This window comes from Furipterus horrens, unplaced genomic scaffold (assembly GCF_987537825.1).
Source record: "Furipterus horrens unplaced genomic scaffold, mFurHor1.1.pri manual_scaffold_2, whole genome shotgun sequence".
Classification (NCBI taxonomy): domain Eukaryota; kingdom Metazoa; phylum Chordata; class Mammalia; order Chiroptera; family Furipteridae; genus Furipterus; species Furipterus horrens.
The window spans coordinates 123,834,944-123,861,769 of NW_028327172.1; the positions used below are offsets into that span (position 1 = coordinate 123,834,944).

The 26,826-nt window shown below is 41.4% G+C and overlaps 1 protein-coding gene and 1 pseudogene across 1 annotated transcript; one reads left to right on the forward strand and one right to left on the reverse strand.

Annotated features, from left to right (window-relative positions):
- Positions 1–6,150: 6,150 nt before the first annotated feature.
- Positions 6,151–7,578, reverse strand: LOC150019411 (large ribosomal subunit protein uL6-like; annotated as a pseudogene).
- A 762-nt stretch (positions 7,579–8,340) lies between these two features.
- On the forward strand, positions 8,341–24,370 carry LOC150019412 (cytochrome P450 2U1-like). The gene is made up of 5 exons (XM_090266391.1): positions 8,341–8,909; positions 15,345–15,980; positions 21,418–21,579; positions 22,888–23,055; positions 23,812–24,370. Exons 1-5 carry the CDS (start codon positions 8,420–8,422, stop codon positions 23,988–23,990), a joined length of 1,635 nt encoding a protein of 544 aa, XP_090122517.1. The 5' UTR covers positions 8,341–8,419; the 3' UTR covers positions 23,991–24,370.
- The last annotated feature ends 2,456 nt before the right edge of the window (positions 24,371–26,826 follow it).

Here is a 26,826-nt window from a genome sequence, read left to right on the forward strand (position 1 = left end):
CCCATAACTGATAGGTGAACTGAATCAGTAATCAATAACCTCCCAACAAAGAAAAACCCTAGAATGGATGCTACACTGGTTAATTCTACCAAATATTTAAAGAAGAATCAACAACAGCCTTTCTCAAATTCTTCCAGAAAACTGAAGAGATGGGAACACTTCCTAACTCATCTAAGAGGCCAACATTACCCTGACACCAAAGTCAAAGACATGAGAACTCAAGACAAATACCCCTTAGAATATTGACACAAAAATCTCCTACAAAACGTTGGCAAAACCAAATTCAGCATCATATAAAAGGATTACAAAACATGACCAAGTGGGATTTACTCCTGGACTGCAAGGATGGCTCAACATATGAAAATCAATCAAAATAGTACACTGCGTTAACAGAATGTGGTGGGGGAGGGGTACTGATCGTTATAATTGATGCAGAAAATGTATTTGAAAAAACTCTACACCCTTGTGTGATAAAATACTCAGCAAACTAGAAATAAGAGTAAACTACCTCAACATAATAAGGCCATATATGAAAAACCCATAGCTAATACCACTCTCAATACTTTAGCCTAAGATCAGAAAGACAGCAGAATGCAAGCTTTTGCCACTTGTACTCAACATAGTATTAGAAGTTTTGGCCAGAACAATTAGACAATAAAAAGAAAGAAGAGGCATTCAAGTTGGAAAGAAAGGAGTAAAATTAACTGTTCACCAATGATATGATCTTATGTGAAAAAAAACCCCTAGGTAATGTACAAATGCAAATACCTGTTAACTGAAATGAATTAATTCAGCAAAATCGTGGGATACAAAATCATACAAAAATCAGTTATATTTCTACATACTAGCAATGAACAATGAAAAGGAAACTTTAAAAAACAGTTTGGTTTATATATAATAACCAATTAAGGAATAAATTCATCCAAAGAAGTGAAAAGCCTATATACTTAAAAAGTACAAAAATTACTAAAAGAATTTAAAGAAGACCTAAATTAATGGGAAGCCATCCTACATTTATAGACTGGAAGACTTGTTAAGATGACAATACTACCCAAAACAATCTACAGATTCAATGTAATTTTTATTAAAATATCAAGGGTACATTGTACAGACATAGAAAAACCAATTCAAAGATTCATATGAAATGCTCAGCGAACAAAAGAAATAGCAAACCAATACCTAAACTGTCAATGCATTGGATCAACCTATTCTTTTTACAGATTTTATTTATTTATTTTTAGAGAGAGGGGTAGAGAGGAAAAAAACAGGGAGGGAAACATTGATGTGTGAGAGAAACATCGATCAGCTGCCTTTTGCATGCCCCCTAACAGGGACTGGGCAGCAACCCAGGCATGTGGTCTGACTGGGAAATGAACCCATTACCTTTGCTTTGCAGGACTATGCCCAATGACTGAGCCAAACTGGTCAGGGCTAGACCTAAACTTAAGAGCTAAAACTAAAACTCTCAGAAGGAAGCATAGGTGAAAATCTTCAGTACCTGGGATTAGGCAATAGTTTGTAAGCATGATACTAAAAGCACAAGCTTTAAGATAAAAAAATAGATAAATTGGACTTAAAGTTAAAAACCTTTGTGCATCAAGAGATAGTATCAATAGAGTGAACAGACAATCACAAAATGGGATAAAATATTTGTGCATAGTTTGTGTGGTAAGGGATTAGTATCCTGAATTTAAAAAGGACTTCTACAACTAAACAAGAACAAAAAAGAATAACCCAATTCAAAAAAAGGCAAAGGATTTGAGTAGATGTTTACCAAAAGATTATATACAAATGGCCAATAAGCACATGAAAGAGGCTCAGCATCCTCAGCTATTAAAAAAAATTTAAACAAGCCCACAGTGAGAATCCACTTTGTATTCATTAGGATGGCTATTATGGGGGGGGGGGGGGAGTAACAGAAAATAACAATTGTTGGTGAGGATATAAATAAATTGGGACACTTGTCATTGCTGGTAGAAGTGTGTAATGGTACAGCCACTGTGGAAAAGTTTGGTGATTCCTCAAAAAGTTGAACATAGAGCTATTATATGATTCAGCAATTCTAACCCTAATTCCTGAAAGAATTGAAAGCAGGGGCTTGGATATCTGTGCACCACGATCACAGCAGCACTGTTCACAACAGCCAAAAGTGGAAACAACTCAAATGTCCATCGATGGATGAATGGATCAACAAAATGTACTATGTGCATATGATGCAATATTATTCAGCCGAAGAAGGGAATGAATTCTGAAATATGGTACCACATGAGTGACCCCTGAAGCATATGCTAAGCAAAGTAAGCCAAACACAAAACAACTAATATTGTAGGATTCCACTTATACACAACACTATGAATGTACTTAATGACACCAATTGTATACCAAACATGGTTAAAATGATAAATTTTATGTAAATCTTACCACAATAGGTTTTAATAAAGCCTATATTGATTCCAGCACTATTAGAAAGGAATTAGAAGTCATCTAGAGATTATTAACAGAGGATTTTGCTTATAAATTGTGATAGACCTATATGAATTTCCTAATGGTCTTGATTTCACCTCTACCCCTGCACAAAGCAGCTCAAGTGATTCTGTTGAAACATAGCCAGCTGTTCGTACTCCTTCCCAAAAACCCTCCTATGGCTCACCTCCTTAGAGTAAAGCCACCATCTCCCCAGTGCCCTACAAGGCTACCTCTTTGACTTCATCTCTTTCCACCCCTCCCCTTGTCTTCTTCACTCGATCCTTGTTCCTGGAAAACTCAGCATAAGTCAACCTCAGGGCCTTTGCAATTGCTGCTTCCTCTTCCCCCTGGTATCTGCAATTTTCCATCATGGGATCAAATATCTATTCAAGACAAACCTTCCCTGAACATCATATATAAGATAGCAAACCACCCCCCCACACACACACACAAAGAGCAATCTCTACCATCCTCTTTATGTGTCTTATTTCCCCCATAGCACTCATCACTAACTGACACATCATACACTTGTTCACCTTTCATCTGCCTTCTCCCACTAGAGAATAAGCTCCTTAAAGGGCAAATACTTTGTTTTCTTCACATAGTATTCTCAGTGCCAGGAAAAATGCAGGACACTCAGTGCTCAGTAAATATTTATTGAATGAGTCCTTTTAATGAAACACCAGTCAGCTTAAACAAGATAAGGGAGGCAGATCAATACTCAGTGACACAGCAAGATTCTCAAAACACACCAGTAAATGAAAGGAGAGGTCAGTGAACCAAAAGCACAGTATGATGCCATTGGAAGGGGATGGTAAGGGGGAAAAATCTCTGTAAGAATATAAGAAATCAGAGAGAACATATATCATACTTTTCAACACAGGTTGTTTCCTAGAGGTAGAAAGGCAATGTGCATGTACGTTTGTGTGAGTGTGTATGCCTGTGTGTGCTTCTTTTTACTCAGTAATAGCCTAGTACCAAATTTTTATGTTTTAGTTTATTTGGCTGAAATTATCAAAATATCACAGTGTTGTTCAAATTAGCAAAAACGAAGGAGAAAAAAAAACGGAGGAAAGGAAGGAAGAAGGAAGGAAGGAAGGGAGGAAGGAAGGAAGAGGAAGGAGGGAAGAATGGAAGAAAGAAGAAAGAAAAAAAGAAAGAAAAGAAAGAAAGAAAGAAAAAGAGAGAAAGAAATAGCCCATGTGTCAACAACCGATCAGATAAATTTTGAAATACTCATAAACAATGGCCTGTAATACTTACTGTTTGACCCTTTACAAGAAAATGTTACTGAACCCCTGAACTAGACTACAGTAATTAGGAATTATTTGTGGACAACAACATAGAAAATATTAATTATATAACTTATTCACATATTTATTAAATATGTGCATATTGTAAATAGAAACATTTAAAAAAGCTTAAAAACATCAATATGTTATTTAAAAAGAGTGGAAAGATACATACAGAAATGTTACCAATTACCACTGAGTGGGGGGAAGCAATAGTGTCAACCTACAGAGTTTAGGCAATTATCAGGGCCCCAATGATAATTATTATAATCACAGCTTGTATTATTAACCCTTAACTAAATGCTATGCATTGTGTTAATTATTTCATCTAATCATTATGCTTGATGTAGGGACATTGATCATCCCAACTTCAGGTAGAGGAGATGATAGCTCAGAGGGTACATGAAGAAATACATAAACATATATAGAAGACACTTAAAGCTTTGAGTCTATATGAAGCAAATAACAGGGACTTAAAGGAAATGAAGGGGTTAATTTTTAAATGACTAGTGATACAACCAACTAGTATAAATAGCATTTTACCTTCTCTTTTCATTAGCATTTTACAAATGATTCTTAAGCCATAAGCCCCCTCTGTTCATGCTCACTGACCCTGGAGGGGAGGAGTGTGTGACATTTACCTCCCAGGAAATTATAGACCAGCTGGACCTCTGTAGTCTTACAAAGGGAGTAACTCGACACCACTCCTGGTAACAAAATAGTAAGTACTTTGGTATTTTGGATATATTGTCAGCAACAATTCTGGCCAAAATCCATGTACAGCAAGAAAGAATTTCAATGGGAAACTGAGTGTTTTAGAAATGATATTTAGGGATTCAATAAAAAATTATTTTTTCCTTAATACTCTCCATGTCTTCCCTCTTCTCTCTACCCACCCCAGAGATTGCTTAAAATTCTCTTCTTTTACTGCTACTGATTATTATATTATTCCTCTAATTAAAATAGGAAGGATGGAGCAGAAAGTACTCCCCTTTCTGTCAGAAAAGTCTGGAATACTATTTGGGGAAATTCATCCCTAAGAAGCACTGGATGAGCTGTGGCTTCGTGTTTAATGGCTTATCCATGGTATTATGAATAATAGAGCTTCCTGTATTAGTTTGCTAGGGTTGCCATGACAAAGTACTGTAGATTTGGTGGCTTAAACACCAGAAATTTATTTCCTCACTGTTCTGGGGGTTGGAAGTCCAAGATAAAGGTGCTGAGGCCTCCCTCCTTGGCTTGCAAATGGCCAGCTTCTCACTGTGTCCTAACATGGCCTTCCCTCTGTGCATACCTCTGTGTTCTGATTTCCTCTTCTTATTAGAACACCAGTTGTATTGATTTAAGGTCTACTATGCATATGACCTCATTTACCTTAATTACCTTTCTAAGGACCCTGTCACCAAAATTAGTCACATTCTGAGGTAGTGAGGGTGTGGACCTCCACATACAAATTTTCAGAGAACACACTTCAGCTCATAATACTTCCTCTGTGCATCACAGACCTCAGAAAATAAGACAATATTTAGGAAAACACTATGAGTGCAATTATATCTTGTACAAAAGGGTGTCTGTAGGGTTATTAAATTAGTCACATCTTCAATTATTCAAAAATCATTTGTGAATTTAACTTGCATGTAATGAAGATGTTATGGCTACTGTTTGAGAGAGCAGGGCCATGAAGATCAGATAACCTGTGGACATTCATATCTGCAGACAAGTACAATAGTTTAAGTGGTAAAAAGTCTCTAAATTAAAAAAAAGAGTAATATAATCTAATTAGTGGTTAATTATAGAATATATGAGGGTATTTTCTTAAGCTTAAAATAACTTACAAAGGACATGAAAAAAAATGATACTAGAACAGAATAGACTTGAAAGGTAGCATAGCCTCCTGGCGTCAGCTTACAGAAAACATAGAGTGGATCACAGAACAAATAAAGAGGGCTCACTGTGCTTTGGCCACACTCTGTAAGTACAGCATGGTGTTTACTTTTTACTGTGTGCAGAAGAATAAAAAAATAATTGGAGGAGGGAAACAGATGTGTTCATTATGATCAATTAAGGTGATTCATATAAACCTGACCTTTCAGTAGATTTTTAAAAATGGTATCCTATCTACAATTTCATGTGTCAACCTAACAAAAGAAAACTAGAGGAGTTAGCCTGTAGAAAAGGAAAAAGGGAAGCATCTGGAAGCCATTATGATGGAAAATTAAAAGAGGGACTTATGTCTTAAAATTATTATACAATTTACATCTAATATCTTTTTTTTCCCCAAGTACACAGCTTTTATTGCATCTTTAAAATTATACAAATGTGAGGAATATTGCAAATAAGTGTGAGGAATCATTCGGCATTTTGCTGTTTCTATAGCTGGACAACCTCAATATTATTCATCAGCCTGCTGAACTGTTCCTTTTTCAGAAACATAGAAACCGTCCAAAAAATTTCTGATATCCTTATTTTTAACTGTTGTGGCTTGCTGAATCAAAGCCCCTAAATTTGATACAAGTTCAATGTCATTTCCTTCCAGAATCAATTAATCTTTCTAGGCCTGAGATACTGCACAAGCAACGCCTGACCTCATCCGAACCCTGCAGATGTATTTTTCGCCCAAGAAATTTCTGATTTCAACGAGAGAACCATTCTGTTGAATAACAACGTTGATGGGGAAGTGACCATCATCTTGTAATGGAAGCCCAGTGTAAAACCCTCGATCATGTTTTGTACGTGAGTGCAGATGGTGCGAACTGTAGCCAGTTTCTTTCTATTCCCCCATCACTTGTCAACCTGGAGCCTTTTCTTTTTCTTTCCAAAGAGACTGAGTTCAACGTTGATACGGTTGAAGTCCCTCCGCAGGGTGCCTCTGAGGCCCTTCACAATAACGGTAAGACCCTTCAAAATGACATCGACATTTTCTGGGATGTTGACAGTCTGATTGTAACAGAACCCCTGGGCTGCTCCGATTGAAACAGAACCCACGGGCTGTTTAGTTAGGGGCCCGATTGCCCGCCGCCAGAATCGTAACTCTGAATACCAGAGTTTGGTGAAAAGAAAAAGAATTGTTTATTTACACGAAGTCCTGCCTCCCCCTCCCAGACCTGGCCAGTCTTAAGAAAGTCAGAAACACCGTTTCCCTACTTCCTAGGCACAGTTCAGCTTTACCAGCAGCTGCCAATCACTCAGTTCTGATTGGGGAGGTCCTTTCTGTGCTGTGGTGCCCTCCAGCTCTCAATGCAGGACCGCCTGGATTCTCAGCCTCCTTGTAAACTACCTTCTTCCTGCAAACCGCATGGATCTCCTCTCTTTCTCAAAGCAGCCTGGCAAGAGCCCCTTCTTAAAGCAGCCTGGAGATCCCTTCTCCAAGCCAGATGGAGGGAGCCCACAAGAGCCAGAGAGTGAGGGCGTGAGGGCCAGAGAGAGCCTGAGAAAGAGAGCCTCCCAGAGCCAGAGCCAGCCCAAAATGTCCGCAGCTGCTTCTCTCTTCCTCCCTGCCTCCTCTCTCCCCCTGCGTCCTCTCACGCAGTGGGTGTTGCAAACCGTCCTGACCATTCACAGAACCCTACGTAGGCTCTGTCTGCTTCTTTCTTACCAGCCCACAGTCCAAGATCCCTCCCATCTTCCTGAGTCTTGGAAGTAAAGCGGATCTTTGCAACAATATTTCCAGCCACTAGCTCCTGGCATGCAAGGGCATCCTGAAAGCTGCTTCCTGCTCCCTCTCTCCCAGCCGCAAACTCTGGGGTTTGTTTTTGGACTCCCCTGTTTCTGTAACATGATTGCTGAGAATGGTCTTCATCTTCACAGTGGAAATAGCAAAGAGATACATCTAATATCTTAACCCCAGCATTTCAAGTTTGGTCTATCAAAAACAACATTGTCACGCTATTAATATTCTCTTTATATTATTAGCTACTTAAATCCTACAAGCAAGTTCCTGAAATAGGTCTTCTGTTTTCCCAAGACCACAGGCTCAAAATGACGCTGAGCGTTCACTCACCACGTAAAGACTTTTCCCTGACCCTGGCAAGTTCTAAGAACTGGACTCCACCACCCCACGCACCACATTGCCGTCCATCCTTTCCGCAGCGTTGGCACCTACGCCTACAAGCTTAACACATTGCCTTCTGCCATCCTCCTGTCGCTGGGAGGAGGGGAGGGTCGTTCTTCCTCCCAGTCCCGGTTTGGAGAGAGAAGTAGCCCTGTCGTTTTGCTCTCAAGGGGTGGGTCGGGGACCCCACTGTCCCAGCTCAGGGAGGAGCTGCTGGGGTGGAGGCAGCGTCCCCTCGGGGGCCTGTTTCCCTGGCAGGGTCTATACACTAGTGGGACAGACAAATGGCTTAAGGAAGTACGGCAGCATATCGGCCACAGCCAGGCCCTTCCCAGAGGATGCGTGCTAAGGAAATTAGGGGGCAAACTCGAAGACGGCGCGCCCCGTCTCGTCAGAGGACCACACCTGCGGCATTTCGAGCGCGTTTGAGCTTCCCTCCCGCGCAGCTGCCGGATGGAGGTGTGGCGGAGGGGGGAGGGGTGCAGCCAATCCGGGCGCCCTCCGCCTCTCCTCCTTCCCCAGGCTCCCAGCTGAGGTTGCAGGTCACACCTGCTTGCGCTCTCCTGGAGACAGGCGGAGGAGCCGCTTGGGAGCCGCTCGGGCACCTGCCATGGACAGCCCTGTGGAGCCGCAGCCCCTAGACCAGAGCTCGCCCTGGACCCCGAGTCTCCTGCCCGCTCCTCTGGGGCTGCTGCGGCTGGACCCCACCGGCGGCGCGCTGCTGCTGCTCGGCTTGGCGGCGCTGCTCGGCTGGAGCTGGATGCGGCGGTGCCGGCCACCGGGCATCCCCCCTGGGCCCGCGCCCTGGCCGGTGGTGGGCAACTTCGGCTTCGTGCTGCTGCCGCCCTTCCTCCGCGGGAAGAGCTGGGTGAACCGCCGGGCGACGGCCGCAGGCGTGGAGCTCTCCTCCCTGGGCTCGCAGGTGCTGCTGACCGAGCTGGCCCGGGTCTATGGCAACATCTACAGTTTCTTCATCGGCCACTACCTGGTGGTCGTCCTCAACGACTTCCACAGCGTGCGCGAAGCGCTGGTGCAGCAGGCCGAGGTCTTCAGCGACCGCCCGCGGATGCCGCTCGTCTACTTCATAACCAAGGAGAAGGGTGAGCGGCGCCGCGGCCGGGAGCCGGGGGTGTCGCGGGCGGTGGGAAAGCACGAGGCTGCGGGGCTTGTGCCCCCTCCATCCGCACGCGCCCCGCTGCCACATTCCTGCATCCGAGACCAGGGGGGTGGCGGCGGGGGCGTCACGGCGCCACCCTTTCAGGCGCCTTTAACATGCCATCCAGCTGTAAGCAATGGTGATTAGTTCATATTTCAAGACCAGAAGTAGGAAACTCGCAGGAAGGGTAATGGGAGGGAAAGGTGAGAGCGCACGGTGTGCGCCAGGCTGCGTCTCTCCAGGGGTGTTCGTTCTCTCGCTCCCAGGACGAAGCCTCACGCTTCAGGCGGTGTCCCTGGAAGAAACTGGGCTGAGCGATAAAGAGGAAGGGATATTTTTCCCCGCTGAGTTTTGCATGCAAAATTTAAGATATTTATTTTCCCTTAGATAGAAAGCCCAGAAAACACTTTGGGAGCCTACTGGCTAACTTAACACTGGATTTGTAGCCATTGTGATTCCTGCCTATGGGAGCCGAATTTGGGCAATTTTTAAAAAATTTAATCTTTATTGTTTTGTTTTGTTTTTTACGTTTCTTTTGAGTCTCCTTATACTCCCCTCCCACCAGCAATCACCGCACTGTTGTCCATGTCCATGAGTGGGCAAGTTCTTCTGGGTTAGAAGACAGGGTATCTGTTACTCTAACCCTACCTGCCTTTCTGATTTTCTCTCTTTCCACTTCCTTTTACTTGTACATTTTAACCTGCTCTAGGCACAGTAAGCTGGGTCCTTACCAGGTCTGTGACTGCTTCAGGCCACTGAGTTTGTCATCCTTGAGCCCAAAATAATTTTCACTTGACTGACTCCTCATCATCTCTCAAACCAGTTGTTGTCTCTAAGCCCTACTTTAGGTACTGTCCAGTACCACAATTCATTGTTGTTGTTTTTTTTTTCACATTCTTACTTCATTTGATAAACACTTTGAAAGTATTCAGCCTGTCACCAAGTTCACCTACCACTAGAATGTGAGCTCATGAGGACAAAGATTTTGTTCATTTTGGTAAAAACACTGTTCCCCACTAATTGGCAAGAGTAGGCAATCAAGAAAGGAATGAATGCATACATGCAAGCATTTATTGACACACCACATCATATTGTAATTTGTGTTGCATGTCTGTCTTATGTACATTTTTAAAGATAGAAATTAGATTTTCTTCTTTGTGGTCCTTCTTGGTAGATACATAGTTTGGCCAAGAATTCACAATAAGACAGTTTTGAAGTATTAGTTGAATCACAGATTATTATCAGATTCCTCTTTATTTAAGAAAGCACTGGAAGCTTGGGGAAATTTGGTGCTTCAGTGTCTCAGCTAACGCAATTGTTCCTCCAAGGGACGGGATGTTTTAGGCAATGTTGCTCTTATTCTGGTGGATGTGTGTTGAACAAAATGTGCTATGGAAGAACTGAGAAAATTTCTGTAGCTGATGAAGGTGATGGATAAGAAAAGGTAGAGGAAGAACCATATGTCACAAAGAAAATGCTTATGGACTTCACTTGGCATAAAGAACAGGTCATCTAAATATTTCTATTGGAACTTTTTCAAGAGTGAAGAATTAGGAGAATGTGAATGTATTTCCAGACGCCCATCAAAGAATGAAAGAGCAGATGAGTTCTGAGTAGATTTCACAGGCCTAGAAATGGATATAGCTGATCACCTGAAAACGAGAGACCATTGATGCTAAAGGCGGAGCAAGACTTATGGGGTTCCCAACCCACTTTTGGCTAAATGTTTCCAATGAGAAAATTATAAAATGTGAAATTGTCCAAAAACAAGTTGTGTAGACTGTTAGAGAAAAGAAATGATGTTAGGAATTAGAAACCAATGACATTATTAAATGTTTTTCACAAGGTATTTTAAAATAATTTTGCTGCTAAAGATTAGCAGAAAAGGGGATGTTTCATAAACTGTGATGTGCTTAGAGAGCCTCAAAAGAGTTAACACACTGCCAAAAGGGTCTAGAATGCGAGGAGGTTATTTATTATATTTGAGTTTTCCAAATATACTTAGACTGTATTGGCGGGATGACTCATTTGTTTGGAGTGTCATCTCCCCTACACCAAATAGTTTTGAGTTTGATTTCCGAAGTCAGGGCACATACAATATTCAACCAATAAATACATAAATAAGTGAAGCAAGAAATCGGTGTGTCTCTCTCTTTCTCTATCTTCCTTTCCCTCTCTTTAAAATCAATCAATAATTTTTTTTTAATTCATTGTTCCAATAAGCCACTTCTAAGAAGGTTCCCTCTACTTTCTTGCTTTATGTTAACTTGATTTCACCATGAGGTATTTTAGCCTTTCTTGAAACACCCTCTTTGACCCTGCTGAAGTTATTTGTTTTTGCTAAAAAGTGTCTTCGTGTGCATCTCCTGGCAGATGAAATATCAACTCAGATGACCTCTCTTCTGAGAAGCACTGCCTTTCCTCAGCTTATACGGTGTTCCTTCCTCTGTCTACCATGCAACTTCGATACACCTCCACCATACAACATTCAATACAATATACAACTTAAATACTGACTGGTTTGGCTCAGTGGATTGAGCGTCGGCCTGCGAGCTAAGTGTCGCTGGTTCGATCTTCCAGTCAGGGCACATCAGAGAAGGAAAACTCTGATTCCAAAAAAAAAAAAAAACCTCCGCTGCCTTGCGGCATACCTCTTCAGGGGAAAAGCTAAGGGAGTAAACCCCGACAGAAAATCCGGAGCCGGAGTCCCTAAGGCGGTTTGACGTTGTAGTCAACACCGGCAACTCCTGCGGCGCACCTGAAGCCAAGCTGTATTGACTCCGTCTTTCCCTTGGAGCCTTCAGCTGCGAAGAGAGGGGGGGTCTGCTGCATGGGCAACAGCAGACCCTCCATATCACCCTGCCCAGGCTCTGTAGCTTCATCGCAAGATGTCGATTCAACACGGGAGGAGACAGATATCGTGTCACTCCCGAGTCGGACTGCACAGCCATTCTCGGCAGTGCAGATAGACTCTTAAGAAGCTACACACCATCGTCTCTCGAGACGGACGGCTGCCGATGACGATGATGACAACTTAAATACAACTCAACATACAACAATGTATTGGATTGTTGGTTTTACCCAGTTCCTCACAAGAGTCTAAGCATCTTGAGAACAGGGACTATGTCTTCTAAATCTTTGTCTCCTTATTGTCTGGCACATAGGAGACTCTAAATAAATATTGGAAAAACAGATATAAAAAGGGCATTTCGCTTAAGTATTTCTAAAATACAGGTATGTAATTTAAAAGATGGTGAGTAGATGATACAGACCAAGAACATAAAAGCAAAAAAAAAAAAAAAAAATTCCTTGATCAATAAGACAGAGCACAAATGTCCCACATAGTATCTGAATGATGAAAGAGTAGTTAGAATTAGTATTGAATCCTCAAGTTAGAATGAGACAGTAGGAAAAGAGAAGGCCCAACAACACCTGGTGAATGCTGACTGCAGCAAAAGACTTGGCCAAGGTTAAAAACAGGAAGAGTGACTAAGCTATGGTCATCTAGGAAACAGTTTGTGGAGTTTTATTAAACAAAGACTTGAGTTTTCTTTTGGGGAATGTTGAAACATTGTCTGTGACAATCACACATCAAACCAGAGAGACTTTTAATGGAAGCATATGCTCTACCCGTGATAAAATGTATTTCCAGTCCTGCACCACAACATCTGAAGACAAAGAAATGGACACGGGATTGGCAAATGACTTCATAGACTGAACAATGGCAACCTTTAAGTGTCTACAGTGGACAGTACTAGTGGGGTGTGAGACAGTGTACCCTGCAGAACCCCTAAAGGCTCAGGAATTAGAGCTACACAGGTGAGTCAGTGGCCTAAAAACAGCCATTGTTGGAAATGCCTGTAAAGAATAGTAGTTAGGAAAGTCTAGTAGTTCCATTCACCACCTCCACCCCTGCAGAAAATAGAAAGCAGATGTTCTGGAGAACCTTGGGTTTTAGCGACCTCTTGGCTAGTTCAGGATGCAGAGTTGGGGAAGCAAGGTCAGAGAGATGTGGCCTTGTACCACACAAGATTAAAAATTACTTCCAGATAAGGAGAGGGCTCTTAAAGAGCTTAACTGAGTGAATTAGATGAAGAACAGTCTACAAATCTGGCCACCAGCAAAGGAAGACAAGGAAATTTGCTTGTCTTGGGCTGGACTAATCTCTGTTGCAACTACTCTTCCATTTTAGTGCAAAAGCTGTAGACTATTTGTAAATTAATTATAGTGACACAGTAACTGGCTGTGTTCTAGTTAAACTTTATTTATCGGCCCTGATATTTAAATTTCATATCATTTTCATCTACCACAAAATGTTCTTCAGTTTCTTTTCCCAACCAGGTACAAATGTAAAAGCTAGTCCTAGCTCTCTGGAAATACAAAAAGAGGAGCCAACTGGATTTGGCCTTTGGTCTCTAATTTGATGACCACTGAATTAGACTTTAAGTAAGCTTTTCAAAAATTTAAGGGTGAGAACTGACCCTGTTTCTCTCAATACTAAAGAAGGCAAGAAAGAAAGGGAAAAAAGAGAATAGACATAGCAGGACAATATTGTCTAGTATATATGTACCTACCAACAGATAGATACATAGATATAAATATACAGTTATGACATTTATTTACTTATAACAAAATTTACAGAATGCAAAAAGAAATTGATGAACCCAACATTATAGCAGAATATTTTAACATATGTATTTGACTAGTGAAGAGAGCAGGCAGATAAAAATTTATTAAGGATACAGAAAATTTCAATTAAACAGTTATCAAGCTTTCTTTGTTCGACATATAAAGAACCTTATGCCCAATAATTGCTTAAATAAAAATTCCTTTTAACTCTTTGAAAGCTGTATTAAAATTGATCACATAGTAGGCTAAAAAGTAAGCTCATTGATGTCAAAAAACAGTATGAGACAAATCAAAATAGGTGGCAAGAGAATCATAAGAGAGAAAAAAATTTTAATTAAACTGTAATGAAAACACATGCAAACAATTCTTGTGGACTACAGCTAAAGAGGTACCAGAAGCAAATTGCAGAGCCTTAACTCACTTATTAGATAAAGTTATGAAAAGTACTCAAAAGACCAGCTTTATATATCCAAAAAGGAACAAAAGAATAAACTCAGAAGAAAAAAGAGAAACATGTCATAATTTTAGACTAATTCTTCCATAGAGAAAGAATACACCCTGCTTCATTTAGGAAGCCAGTATATCCAGAAGTACATTTGGAGAAAGAAAATTTATAAATATTTTCATTTATAATATGAATTTTTCTTAATATAGGAAAACAAGTCCTACAACATTTTTTTAAAAAGTATAAAAACATAACTGCAGTAAAATTTATTCTTGGATTGCAAGTAAGTGCAATTATCAAAAAGAAAACAGTTGTCAAGTTAATCTATAAATTAAATATGATCAAAATACCCAAAGCACTTTTTAAAAAATAGAACTTGACCAGATGACTAAGTGTTATATAAAATTAAAGAGTCAAGAATAATCAAAAACAATTTTGAGTTCAGATGTTTTTAAATTGGGACTGTTGCCAACAGCGGACATTTTAGATTACCTGCCCATTATTTGGTTCCAAACTTTGATGGCCAGTGTTCTAATCCAGTTGGACTTTTCATTTATTCAATTCATATTAAACAAGCTCCTCCTTTGTGGCCAGCACTGTACCAGAAGCTGGGATTTTAACGATGAGCACAATCAGGTATTTTTCCTGCTTTCATATGCAGTCTGTTACCATAGTAATCCTTCAGTTTGGAATGTTCAGAATATGGATACATCCAGCCTGAAATATTTTTGAAGGCTGGATTCATTCTCATGAAAATAAGACTTGAGTTATACACTAACTAATTGAAACTCATTGCTTTTCATTTCATCAGAAGTTAGTATCTACAATAATAAGCTGTACAACACAAATTTTCCTTAATCGAATTGCATGTGATTTTTGTTATTGGAAATATATACTATCATGACAATTACATTTTCCTAATCATTTGTCTTGGCTGGTGGTCTTTTTTCTTTTCTTTTTTTTTTTTTACTTATTTGTTTATTTTATTTTTAGAGAGAGGGGAAAGGAGAAAGAGAGGGAGAGAAACATCACTGTGTGGTTGCCTCTCACTTGCGCCCCCAACTGAGGACCTGACGTGCAACCTAGTCATGTGCCCTGACTGGGAATCGAACCAGCGATGCTTGGCTCGCAGGTCGACCGACGCTCCATCCACTGAGTCACAGCAGCCAGGGCTTAGTGGTCTTTATCTGTATATGAATTTTGCACAAGTGGCTTGAGAAAAACAGATTACATTCCTGGTACATCCTGGTGAGTATTGTCAGACATTGCTCTCTCTCAACTTTTTCTTCGTGTGTCCTTTTGCAGGAATTGTATTCGCACATTATGGTCCAGTCTGGAGACAACAGAGGAAGTTTTCTCATTCAACTCTTCGTCATTTTGGCTTAGGAAAGCTTAGCTTGGAGCCCAAGATTATCGAGGAGTTCAAATATGTGAAAGAGGAAATGCAAAAGCATGGAGGAGACCCCTTCAACCCTTTCCCCATTGTCAACAATGCCGTCTCTAACATCATTTGCTCCATGTGCTTTGGCCAGCGCTTTGATTACACCAACAGTGAGTTTAAGAAAATGCTTACTTTTATGTCACGAGGTTTAGAAATCTGTCTGAACAACCAGCTCCAACTGGTCAACATATGCTCCTGGCTTTATTACCTTCCCTTTGGACCGTTTAAGGAATTAAGACAAATTGATAAGGATATTACCTGTTTCCTTAAAAAAATCATCAAAGACCATCGAGAGTCTCTGGATGTTGAGAACCCTCAGGACTTCATAGACATGTACCTTCTCCAAATGGAGGAAGAGAAGAAAAATAACAGCAATAGTAGCTTTAATGAAGATTACTTATTTTATATCATCGGGGATCTCTTCTTTGCTGGGACTGATACTACAACTAACTCTTTGCTTTGGTGCCTTCTGTATATGTCACTGAACCCTGACATACAAGGTAATTAGTGTTTTCTTCATTCATGGTGAAAATAGGTTACTTACAATAGGATCAGCCACCTTGGTGATCCTGTGGTTCTAAGCACTAAACAGTGTCTTTAGGCTGGAAAACAAAATGGAAATATAGTACTTCCATCTCATAGGGAGCTGGTATGGTGTTAACAATGACACTCAAGTTTCTAGACAGTATCATACTGCTTTAAATCTCGACAGGTCAGATTCTGTGTAGAATCTGTGATGAAAAAAGAACTTTAGAAAGGAATAACAATTTAGAGCTGTAGGGGACCACGATGATCATCTGAACCCATTTATCTTGTTTTGAAAATGGAGAACAGAAGCTCAGAGAAGTTACGTGACCTTCACAAGTTCACAGAGCTAGGTCCACCACATGATACCTATAGGCAGTGAATGCCAGTGGCTGTTTATAGTGGAAAAACATAGGGCAGGATAGTGTATTAGTTTTCTATTGCTCCTATAACAAATAACCACAAACTTTGTGACTTAAAACAACACAAATTTGTTATAGTTCTGTTCATTAGAAGTCTGACATGTGTCTCACTGGGCTAAAATCAAGATGTTGGCAAGGTTGCATTCTTCCTTGAGGGCTCTAGCGGAGAATCCATTTCCAGTTTCCTCCATCTTTGCAGCCAGAAATGTTGCATCTCTCTGCCCATTCATCCAATGTCACATTTCCCTCTGCTTCTAAACTCAACTGGGAACAGTTCTCTGATATTAAAGCCCTTGTAATTAGATTGAGTACACCCAGATGACCCAGGATAATCTCCTTAACTCAAGGTCTTTAATTTAATCACTTCTGCAAAGATTCTTTGGCCAAGTAAGGTAGCTTATTCACAGGGTTCAGGGGATTAGGTTGTGGACATGTTTGAGGAGGCATTTTTTGCATAGTTTAGATGGGCTTGTGCCTACCTGTTTTAGTTAATCTGTTGCTAAGTAACACATTATCACAAAATTTAGTAGCTTAAAAGAACAACATCTCACCAAGTTTCTGAGGATCAGTAATGGCTAGCCTGGGTGGTCTGGCTTAGGATTTCTCATGAAGTTGTAGTCAATCTGGCTGGGGACTGAGGAATCCACTTCCAAGTTTGCTTACTCACTTGTCTACTGGCTGCAGGTATTACTGTTTGGACTTTTTTTTTTTTTTTTAAAGTATCTTTTATTGATTATGCTGTTACAGTTGTCCCAATTTCTTTTCCCTTTGCTTCCCTCTGCCCAGTACCCTCCTTCCCTTCAGCAATCCCACCCTTCTTAGTTCATGTCCATGGGTCATGCACATAAGTTTGTTGACTTCACCCTTTCCTATATTATTCTTAACTTCCCCTGTCCATTTTGTATCTACCAATTATGCTTCTTATCCCTGCACCATTTCTCCCCCTACCATCTCCCAGCTGATAACCCTCCAAATGGTCTCCATACCTATGATTCTGTTCCTCTCCTGGTTGTTTGCTTAGTTTGTTTCTGTTTTTTATTTTTGTTTTTTGATTCTGTTGTTGATAGCTGTGAATTGGTTGTCATTTTAATAGTCATAGTTTTGATCTTCTTTATCTTAAATAAGTCCCTTTAAAGTTTCATATAATAATGGCTTGGTGATGGTGAACTCCTTTAGCTTTACATTGCCTGGGAAGCACTTTATCTGCCCTTCTATTCTAAATGATAGCTTTGCTGGATAGAGTAATCTTGGTTGTATGTCCTTGCTTTACATCACTTTGAATACTAGCAGGTCCCTTCTTACCTGCAAAGTTTCTTTTGAGAAATTAGCTGAAAGTCTTATGGGCACCCCTTTGTAGGTAACTGTCTTTTTTTCTCTTGCTCCTTTTAAGATTCTCTCTTCATCTTTAATCTTGGAGTTTTAATTATGATGTGTCTTGGTGTGGTCCTCTTTGGGTCTAGCTTGATTGGGACTCTGTGCTTCCTGGACTTGTATGTCTATTTCCTTTGATAAATGGAAGTTTTACTTCATTATTTTTTCAAATAAGTTCTCAGTTTCTTGCTCTTCCTCTTCTTCTGGCACCCCTATTATTCAGATGTCAGCACATTTAAATTTGCCCCAGAGATTCCTAAGCCTCTTCTCATTTTTTTCAATTCTTGGACCTCCCATCTTTACTGGTTGACTTTTTATTTCTTCATTATGATCCACTCATTTATTTGAACCCTGGTTTCCATACCTTCACTGTTGGTTTTGTCTTGATTTTCCTTCATTTCATGTAGCATAGTCTTCACTTCTTCTCTTATGCATCTGCCACACTTAAGCATATCTGTGAAGTCTGTGAGCATCTTTATCACGAGTGTTTTAAATTCTGCATGCGTTATGTTGGCTATCTCCTCGTTGCTTATTTCTCCCACTGGAACTTTGATCCATTCCCTCTTTTTTTTTTTTTTTTTTTTTTCAGATTTAATGTGTTTTATTGATTAAAATATTACATTTGTGCCCGTTTCCCTTCCCTCTGCTCCCCTCCACCCGGTGGCCCCCCTCCCTCCAGTTGTCCCCCCCTTTTAGATTATGTCCATTAGTTGTGCATACAGTTCCTCCCAACCTCTCTCCGTCTATTCCATTCCCTCCTACCATGATCCCCAATTCCTATATCATCTCCCTCCCTCTCCCCACTCCCCCTCCCTGTTGACCTCCCCCCAATATGCTTCCCGTACCCACAGTTCCTTTTCCACTCTCGTTGCCTGTTTAGTTTGCCTTTGTTTCATCTCCCTAGCTTCTGTTTTTTAAACCAGTCCCTTTAACATCTCATATAACAGTGGTTTGGATCTAATGAACTCTTTCAGTTTTATTTTGTCCTGGAAACACTTTCTCTGTCCTTCTATTCTGAATGACAATTTCGCTGGATAGAGTATTCGTGGTTGTAGGTTTTGGATTTTCATTACTTTGAATATTTCTCGCCAGTCCCTTCTTGCCTGTAGGGTCTCTCTTGAGAAGTCATCTGATAGTCTAATTGGGACCCCTTTGTACATAATTCTTTTCTTCTCTCTTGCTGCTTTTAAGATTCTCTCTTTATCTTTAATTTTTGACATTTTGATTATAATGTGTCTTGGAGTGGTTCTCCCTGGGTCCAGTCTCTTGGGAACTCTCCTTGCTTCCTGGACCTGCAAGTCTATTCCCTTCCCCAAGTCTGGGAAGTTCTCCTTTATTATATTTTCACTCAATTTTTCAAGTTCTAGTTCATCTTCCTCGCTCTCTGGCAAACCAATGATTCTTATGTTGGGCCTTTTATAGCTGTCCCAGAGGTTTCTGATCCTCTCATTGTTGCTTCCCATTTCCTCTCTCTGCATTGGTTGACTGCTTGTTCCTTCTCCATATTCCAGTTTGTTGAAATGAACTCTGGATTTTTGTTCCTCACCATTTGTCTCGTATGTGGTTTTGTTCCTTTCGTTATGAATGTTTTTCGCTTCTTTCTTATCTTTTTCCTGCTCTTTTGTGAATTCTGTAAGCCACCTGATAACAATGGCCCAGAACTGAGCCTCTGACAGGTTTCTTATCTGTTCATCTGTCAGGTTCTCTATCTGTTGCCTTGTGAGCTGCACCACCGGGATTTCTATAGTTGTCTGCCTCATTTTGACAGATGCGTTTTGTTTTCTTGGGCCGGCTGTAAGGGGCAGTGCCTGTGTACGCGTCACAATTCAGCGACTGGCGCCTGTCTGCGACCTATTTCGCAGCCCTGTGGTGCTTTCTTTGGGGGCGGGGGTCCAAGATGGATTCACACAGTTATTCAGCTAGGAGACCGGGATTCGTCCTCCCGCCCCCCTGGGCCTCACTGTTCAAGGCGATGCGGCGGCCGCTCTCCCCAGCGCCGGGGTCGCGCACCCCCAGGGGCTTGACCGCAGCCGGGATTCCTCGCCGCCCCGCCGCTCCAGGTGCGACCACAAACAGCGCTGCCCTCTTTAACTCTTACCTGCCCAAATGGCACCGCTGGTTTATAACTTCATATGTTGGGCTTCCGTGTAGTTTTATTTTCTGGAATTTCTAGTTATCCTTTGTTTTGAAGTAGTTGTATTCCTCTCTAGTTGTAGAGGGAGACCTAGCGTGTCCGTCTAAGCCTCCATCTTGGCCGGAAGTCCCATTCCCTCTTTTGAGCCATGCTTCTTTGTCTCCTCAACTTGACAGCCTTCTGTGTTTGCCTCTGTGTCTTAGGCAGAGCTGTCACACCTCTTATGTTCTAAGGGGTGGAGCCTTAGGTATTCATCAATACAGGCCAACCCATTTCACCATGTTGTTGTGCTGTATGTGGGGGAAGGGTCTGAGAGGGAACAATGCCACTTGCTTAGCACTCACCCCTTTTCCAGACACTTCTCCCACTTCCTGTATAGGACTGGCGCTGCTCTAGTTGTTGCCCTGGCCGTTGTTCCCAGAGTAGGTGAGTCTACAGACTCTGCTGAGAAACCGGCAGTTTCTACCTCCACCCCCACCCCACCCCCCGCCCTGGTTTTCACAGTCAAAAGCACTGTGGCTTTATTTTCTCCCACGCTGGAACCATGGGCTGCACAGTCTGGTCTATGGATGAGATTGCTCCCCAGGGATCCCTCCCTACTTTTTTAAAAGTATGACTGTGCTTTTTGCTGGCCTGCTAATGGTGCTGTAGCCACTGCTGCTGCCACAGCACTTCCTCTCTGCCCCGGCATCACCCCACTTACCTGTCTGGATGATTATTTCTTCTTTATATTTTTGTTTGTTGGACTTCATTGCAACTTAATCTTCTGGAACTTCTGCTTGTCTCCAGTTTTGAAGTAATGGTATTCCTTTTTAGCTGTGGAAGGAGATGCAGCGTGTCTACCCATGCTTCCATCTTGGCCAGAAGTCCTTTGTCTCAACTAGATTCTGGCTTCCTTTCCCACAGAAATGGGCACTGGGATCCAAATGTGAAAGATTTGTGGTCTGCTTGGACCTTTTAATGAAGCTGCTTGACCTTGGCCCAGAGAATGAATGGCCAAGACAGGATCCACAGTGTCTTCTATGAATTCAGTTCAAAACTGACATGCCAACTCTTCTTCCTTATTCTATTGGTCACTTAGACCAACTTGGTACAATTTGGGAGGGGACTGTGTGAGACTGTGAAAACCAAGAGGTGCAGGGATGACTGAGGGCCATGTAGGGCTACCACACATTGTCACCTATAAAAGCTTAGAGAGTCAGTCCAAAGTTCATATGAGAATGGTTCAGAGTGCTCCTGAATACGGACTGTCTTCCCCTTACCTCCTCTCTCTGTCTGCTTTCCATCCAAGTCACAGAGTGGCACAAGGTCCCTGGGATCAGCTGGCTCCTCTTGGATATCTGACCAATACTTCACTCAGGGTGGGTCAGGCCTGTATTTCCAAGTTACTGGTTGTGTGTCCAGGAAAATGGAAAATGGGCATAGGAGGGCAGTCTCAACTCACTGCTGGCTTATCTCCTAGTTTATTCTTTCCTTTTTGTACAGACAAGGTTCATGAAGAAATTGAAAGGGTCATTGGTGCTGACAGAGCCCCTTCCCTCACTGACAAGGCCCAGATGCCATACACAGAAGCCACCATCATGGAGGTGCAGAGGCTGACTACGGTGGTGCCACTTTCCATTCCTCATATGACCTCAGAGAAAACAGGCAAGTCTCGAGCCTTCCCCTTTGAATGTTCTTAAGGGAAGCCCAGCCCCTTAATCCAGTAGAATTAAGGTGGCCGTCACCTAGCTTGATCCTTCTGATGGTTTAGCTTTGTGTCATAGAGGATGAAGTGCCCAGGGAGTGCTTCAGTTCACGTTTGTTCGTTATTTACAGTCCTGGCATTCCCGCACAGCTTCTGTTGTGAACAGCTGTCTAGTCTTCAGAGCACAGATGCTCCCACTGGTCAAGCAAGTTATGCTGCCATTTACACTGGCTGCACTGACACAAGAAGCTAGAATTAACAAAGGCACCTGTCTCTCCGCCCTCTTCTTAGAGGGCAGGTGAGTTAGTGTAAATATGGAATTAGGGGTTTTAACTTAATTCAATATTTAGGGAATTAACCTAAGGGAATTATCCTACTTCAATTGTTACCATTCTGCAAATTAAGCAAAAGCTGTAAAGCATTGGAAGACCCCATCTGATTCTGGGGGTACCTGTTCCAACCCCCCCACAGTGAAATGTGTCCCTTTGGTCATGCTCTTGACACACAGGGTGAGCAAAGGTAGGAATCCAGTTGTTCACATGGAAAATAACACAATCAGTAATAAATAATAATACACAAATAATCTGTTTTGTGTAGTCAAACCTGTAAACCTACTTTCCCCCACCGCGGATAGGCAGTCAGTCTCTCTGTAAACATCCCTCCTACCAAGTATTTTACCTCCTTGGAGACAGACGCTAATGTGACAGGCTTAAACCTAGTTACGAGACAGTTATAGGAGGCAATCACTTATAAGTGACATTTAACAATTTCTTTGGTACAAATTAGATACACTATGTGTGCAGTATTTTTTAGGTACTGTTTAAGGTGCATATGAAATTATCAGCTGGTCAGAGGCAGTGCTGAGTTCCCTGTACGTCCCTCTACCTCAGTATACCTTCGCATCGTATTATTGTGTGTGTATAAAGTTATATACAACTAATTCAATATTAGGAATTTCTATTTGGGGGGAATGCATACCTGGTATGCACTGTGATTTCTGTTTTCATGTTTTAATTGTGATGTTTTTGTGGTTGATCTAATTCACTACCTCACATTGTCAGAGCAACTGTCAGACTGGACCTGGTGAGATATGGAGGAAGACTGCCAGGTGATAAGGTCTTGCCCCTGCCTGCAAGTACCTCAGGGTTAGTCTCAGCAAATTATGAAGCTAGATGTGAACTAGATATTTTTTCCCAAACGATGCTTGCAGAGAACTGTTTAGTCAAAAGCAGGTTAAGTGATGCTTTTTTTATGTTTGTTTGTGTTAGTGCTCCAAGGATACACTATTCCTAAAGGCACAATGATAGTACCCAACCTGTGGTCAGTGCACAGAGACCCAGCCATTTGGGAGAAACCTGATGATTTCGACCCTAACCGATTTCTGGATGATCAAGGACAAATTCTGAAAAAAGAAACATTTATCCCTTTTGGGATAGGTCAGTAAAACTTTTATTTTCTTAATGGCATGATTTAAAATGAAGTAGAATCAAAAGAATCTCTTATTATTTCATAATACTCTTTGAAAAAATTTTCTCTCTTGGCCAGCTAACATAAGAGAATAGAACAATAATTTAAAGGGCACATCTCCACTATGTTCATTTCAGGTTTTGAAAACAAAGTGAAAGCAGTTTGGCTTTAAATCTTTAAATATGCCCAGAAATCTTCATTTCTGAACTGTTCAGGTGACTGAGTCCCAGGGAACCGCTGGAAATAAGAGCAGCTATTCACCTTGGGCTGGGCTGTGGGTGAGAGGGGGTTCTTGCTTCTCAGCACTCCCTCCTTTAGGTCCCAGATTGGGACCTGCAGGAGTCTCTCTATAGAAAAGGAACTCTCCAGAGAGTCTTAACCTGATTTATTTCTTCCCTAATCATCCAGGTAAGACCACAGGAAAGAAAGAAGTAGGTACTTAAGTAGGAGGAGACAAGGTAGCCACAACATTGGATCTGTCTCTAGTTTCTATTTAGGATGAAGATAGATTTACAAGCATAGGAATTAAAATGTCAACATTTCCTATGTAAAAATTCTGATCAGCATTACTGCGGGAGGTCATGTGGTTTATGTGGCAATTTTATTTTAAAACTCTATTGTCTGCATTTAAAATATTCAGTTTAGGTATTTCATGTAATTGTATCCTTTTGAAATAGGAGAAGAGGTGGCATTATAATGCTTGCCTATTTCTGATTCCACTTTAGGGAAGCGGGTGTGCATGGGAGAGCAGCTGGCAAAGATGGAACTCTTCCTGATGTTTGTGAGCCTAATGCAGAGTTTCACATTTGCTTTACCTGAGGATTCTAAGAAGCCCAACCTGTCTGGAAGATATGGTCTAACTCTGGCCCCACATCCATTTAATATAATCGTTTCAAGGAGGTAAAGGACATCTCCAAAAAGAGATGGTGAACAGAATGTAAATATATGTCCGCTGACCACATTCTTCCTTCTGCAGTTGACAGCAGATCCAGGCTAGGCTCAGATTAGAGACTAAAAGGAGAGTAGCATGTGGGAGCTTTCACCTTGAAACAGCCTCATGTCCATGACCTTGGGGGTGGGACTGAAGTACTGGATTGGGAAACAGGAGATCTGCATTTTACCCCCAGTGGCTCCCACCAGTGAGCATTTCTCCTCATCTCTCAGTGCCTTAGTCATTGTGTTGGTAACAAAACTTGCCTTAAGCTCACAGCACTAGTGAAGGTCAAATGCCCCGTGTCTGTTCTGACATCATCAAAACACTGCCAAGTTCAGAGAACAGATTTAGGAGTGGACAGAAGACCTAGCTGTTTTAGGACCTGTATCTACCCCTGGCTGGTTTGGCTCAGTGGATTGAGCATCGGCCTGCGAGCTAAGTGTCGCTGGTTCAATCTTCCAGTCAGGGCACATCAGAGAAGGAAAACTCTGACTCCAAAAAACCTCCGCTGCCTTGCGGCATACCTCTTCAGGGGAAAGGCTAAGGGAGTAAACCCCGACAGAAAATCCGGAGCCGGAGTCCCTAAGGCGGTTTGACGTTGTAGTCAACACCGGCAACTCCTACGGCGCACCTGAAGCCAAGCTGTATTGACTCCGTCTTTCCCTTGGACCCTTCAGCTGCGAAGAGAGGGGGGGTCTGCTGCATGGGCAACAGCAGACCCTCCATATCACCCTGCCCAGGCTCTGTAGCTTCAGCTTCACTGGAGAGGACACTCCAGCGTCATCGCAAGATGTCAATTCAACACGGGAGGAGACAGATACCGTGTCACTCCCGAGTCGGACTGCACAGCCATTCTCGGCGGTGCAGATAGACTCTTAAGAAGCTACACCATCGTCTCTCGAGATGGACGGCTGCCGACGACGACGACAACCTAGCTCTTTAAGATCTGTTCAGACTTGAATACTTTGTCAGAGAGGGAATTGAGTTTAAGCTGAGTTAGAGCTTTTCTTGGCACAGAACCTGTATCAGTTTTGGGGGGGTTTGTTTTGTTCTTGTTAGTCTTCTTATTTATGATTTTAATTTTGACTTTTTGTAGACACAGGAGGAAGTGAACCCTGGCCCAATAATGTTGAAGAAAGGTCTGAAGATATATGTCTACCTTCTATTTCACCTACATAAACAGCCTGGCTGAAGAAGTGGCTTCATGGCAGGATTTGTTCTGCTGAGTTTACTTGCAAAGATACAGCTCTGCCTTTTGACTTGAGCCCTGAATAGTGAGTGTTTGGGTTTTGATACTGGGATCCATCAAAAAAGGATTCAGATGATACTGAACATTTCTTTCCTATTCTCCTACCACTAGGCCTAATGTATCTCATTCTTAAATACCACTCTCAAAGACAGGAAGGCATTGTTATTAAGATAATTAAATTGTTTCTTAATTATAAGGCCCCTCTAGAAAAGAAGTTATCAAGAAAGGTAATGGCCTCTTTCAGGGACTGTTTGGAAAGGTACAGGTGCATTTTGGTTACCACAGTGGTGGCCTTGCTACTGGCCTTTTGCTGCCTTGAGGCCAGGATGCTAAATGTCTGAGCAATTCTGTACAAGAATTGTCCTGCCCCGTATGCCAGGATCACTCCCAATTAGAACACAATCCAAAGAGTGATTAGCCCTTTCCTTTCTTTACCCATAATACTCCTTCCTAGTATCAGAGTCATCATAATAATAATAGAAACAACTATATTTTTGAGCCTCTCCTGCTGGCATCATATTTAATGCTTTACTTGCAGGCATACAAATTCTTACAAAAACTATTAAGAGGATGCCATTTTGTAGCTGATAAGCTGAAGCTTAGAGATGTTTAGGCAGGTAGTTAAGAGGTATCATTGTTCATTTCTGACTTGCCAGTCTTTGTGCCTGGAGAGTTCTCGCTAAAGCACTTCTGTGTACTGCCACCACTGGGTCCCATAGCAGCCTCCCCTCTGCATTTTCAATATGGACAAATAAAATACAGGTTAATATTTAGGTGCCTTGCAGATTTTTGTTAATTAAAAAAAAACAAAACTAACAAACTAAATTCCCAGGAACAAACTGTGGGTATATGGAGAGGCTGTTGCGTAGATTTTAGCTGAGATACATGTGTGGATTAGACTGCACCTTGAATAAGCCAGTTTGGAATTTCATGTGCTTTTGAATTGTACTAATAACTTGGGATTAGCAAGTTTATTACTCCTTAATATTACACATGCTTCTTTCGACTTTCCTATAAAAAGTTTGTAGCTTACTTGAGAAAAATACTGTTCTGTGAGACTATGTTGAAATCAAATGTTTATTAAATTTTTAAATATAATGCCTCACCCTGTAGCACTTTAAAAACAGCTTTATATGATAAGTCATTGAAAGGGCTATTAATGCTTTCCTTGCATATGTAGACATTTTACAATTTTATACTTTATGACTTCTTTGAAATGTAAAAATTATATTAATTTTACCAACTGCTTAATGTATAATTTTTAGTCTTCATCTCTAGCATAACTTTATGTGTTTATTAAACATTATATTTTAACTTTGATAGTATCAGTTTGGCTTTTTGTTTCTTGGTTTTTTTTAACTGCCTAACAAAATTCTGCTTTACCAGATGACAAGTTAGGAAATGGAAGAGGGAGTAGACCTGCCAAAAGAGGGAGATGGCCCCAGTATTACATAAGCTTTTAGCCAGCTGAATAAAAGTTACTCCCAGGACTGTCTCACAGCTCAAGTTTTTTATTTGCCATGTCAAGTCCCGCATTATTTGAGAAAAAGGATGAAG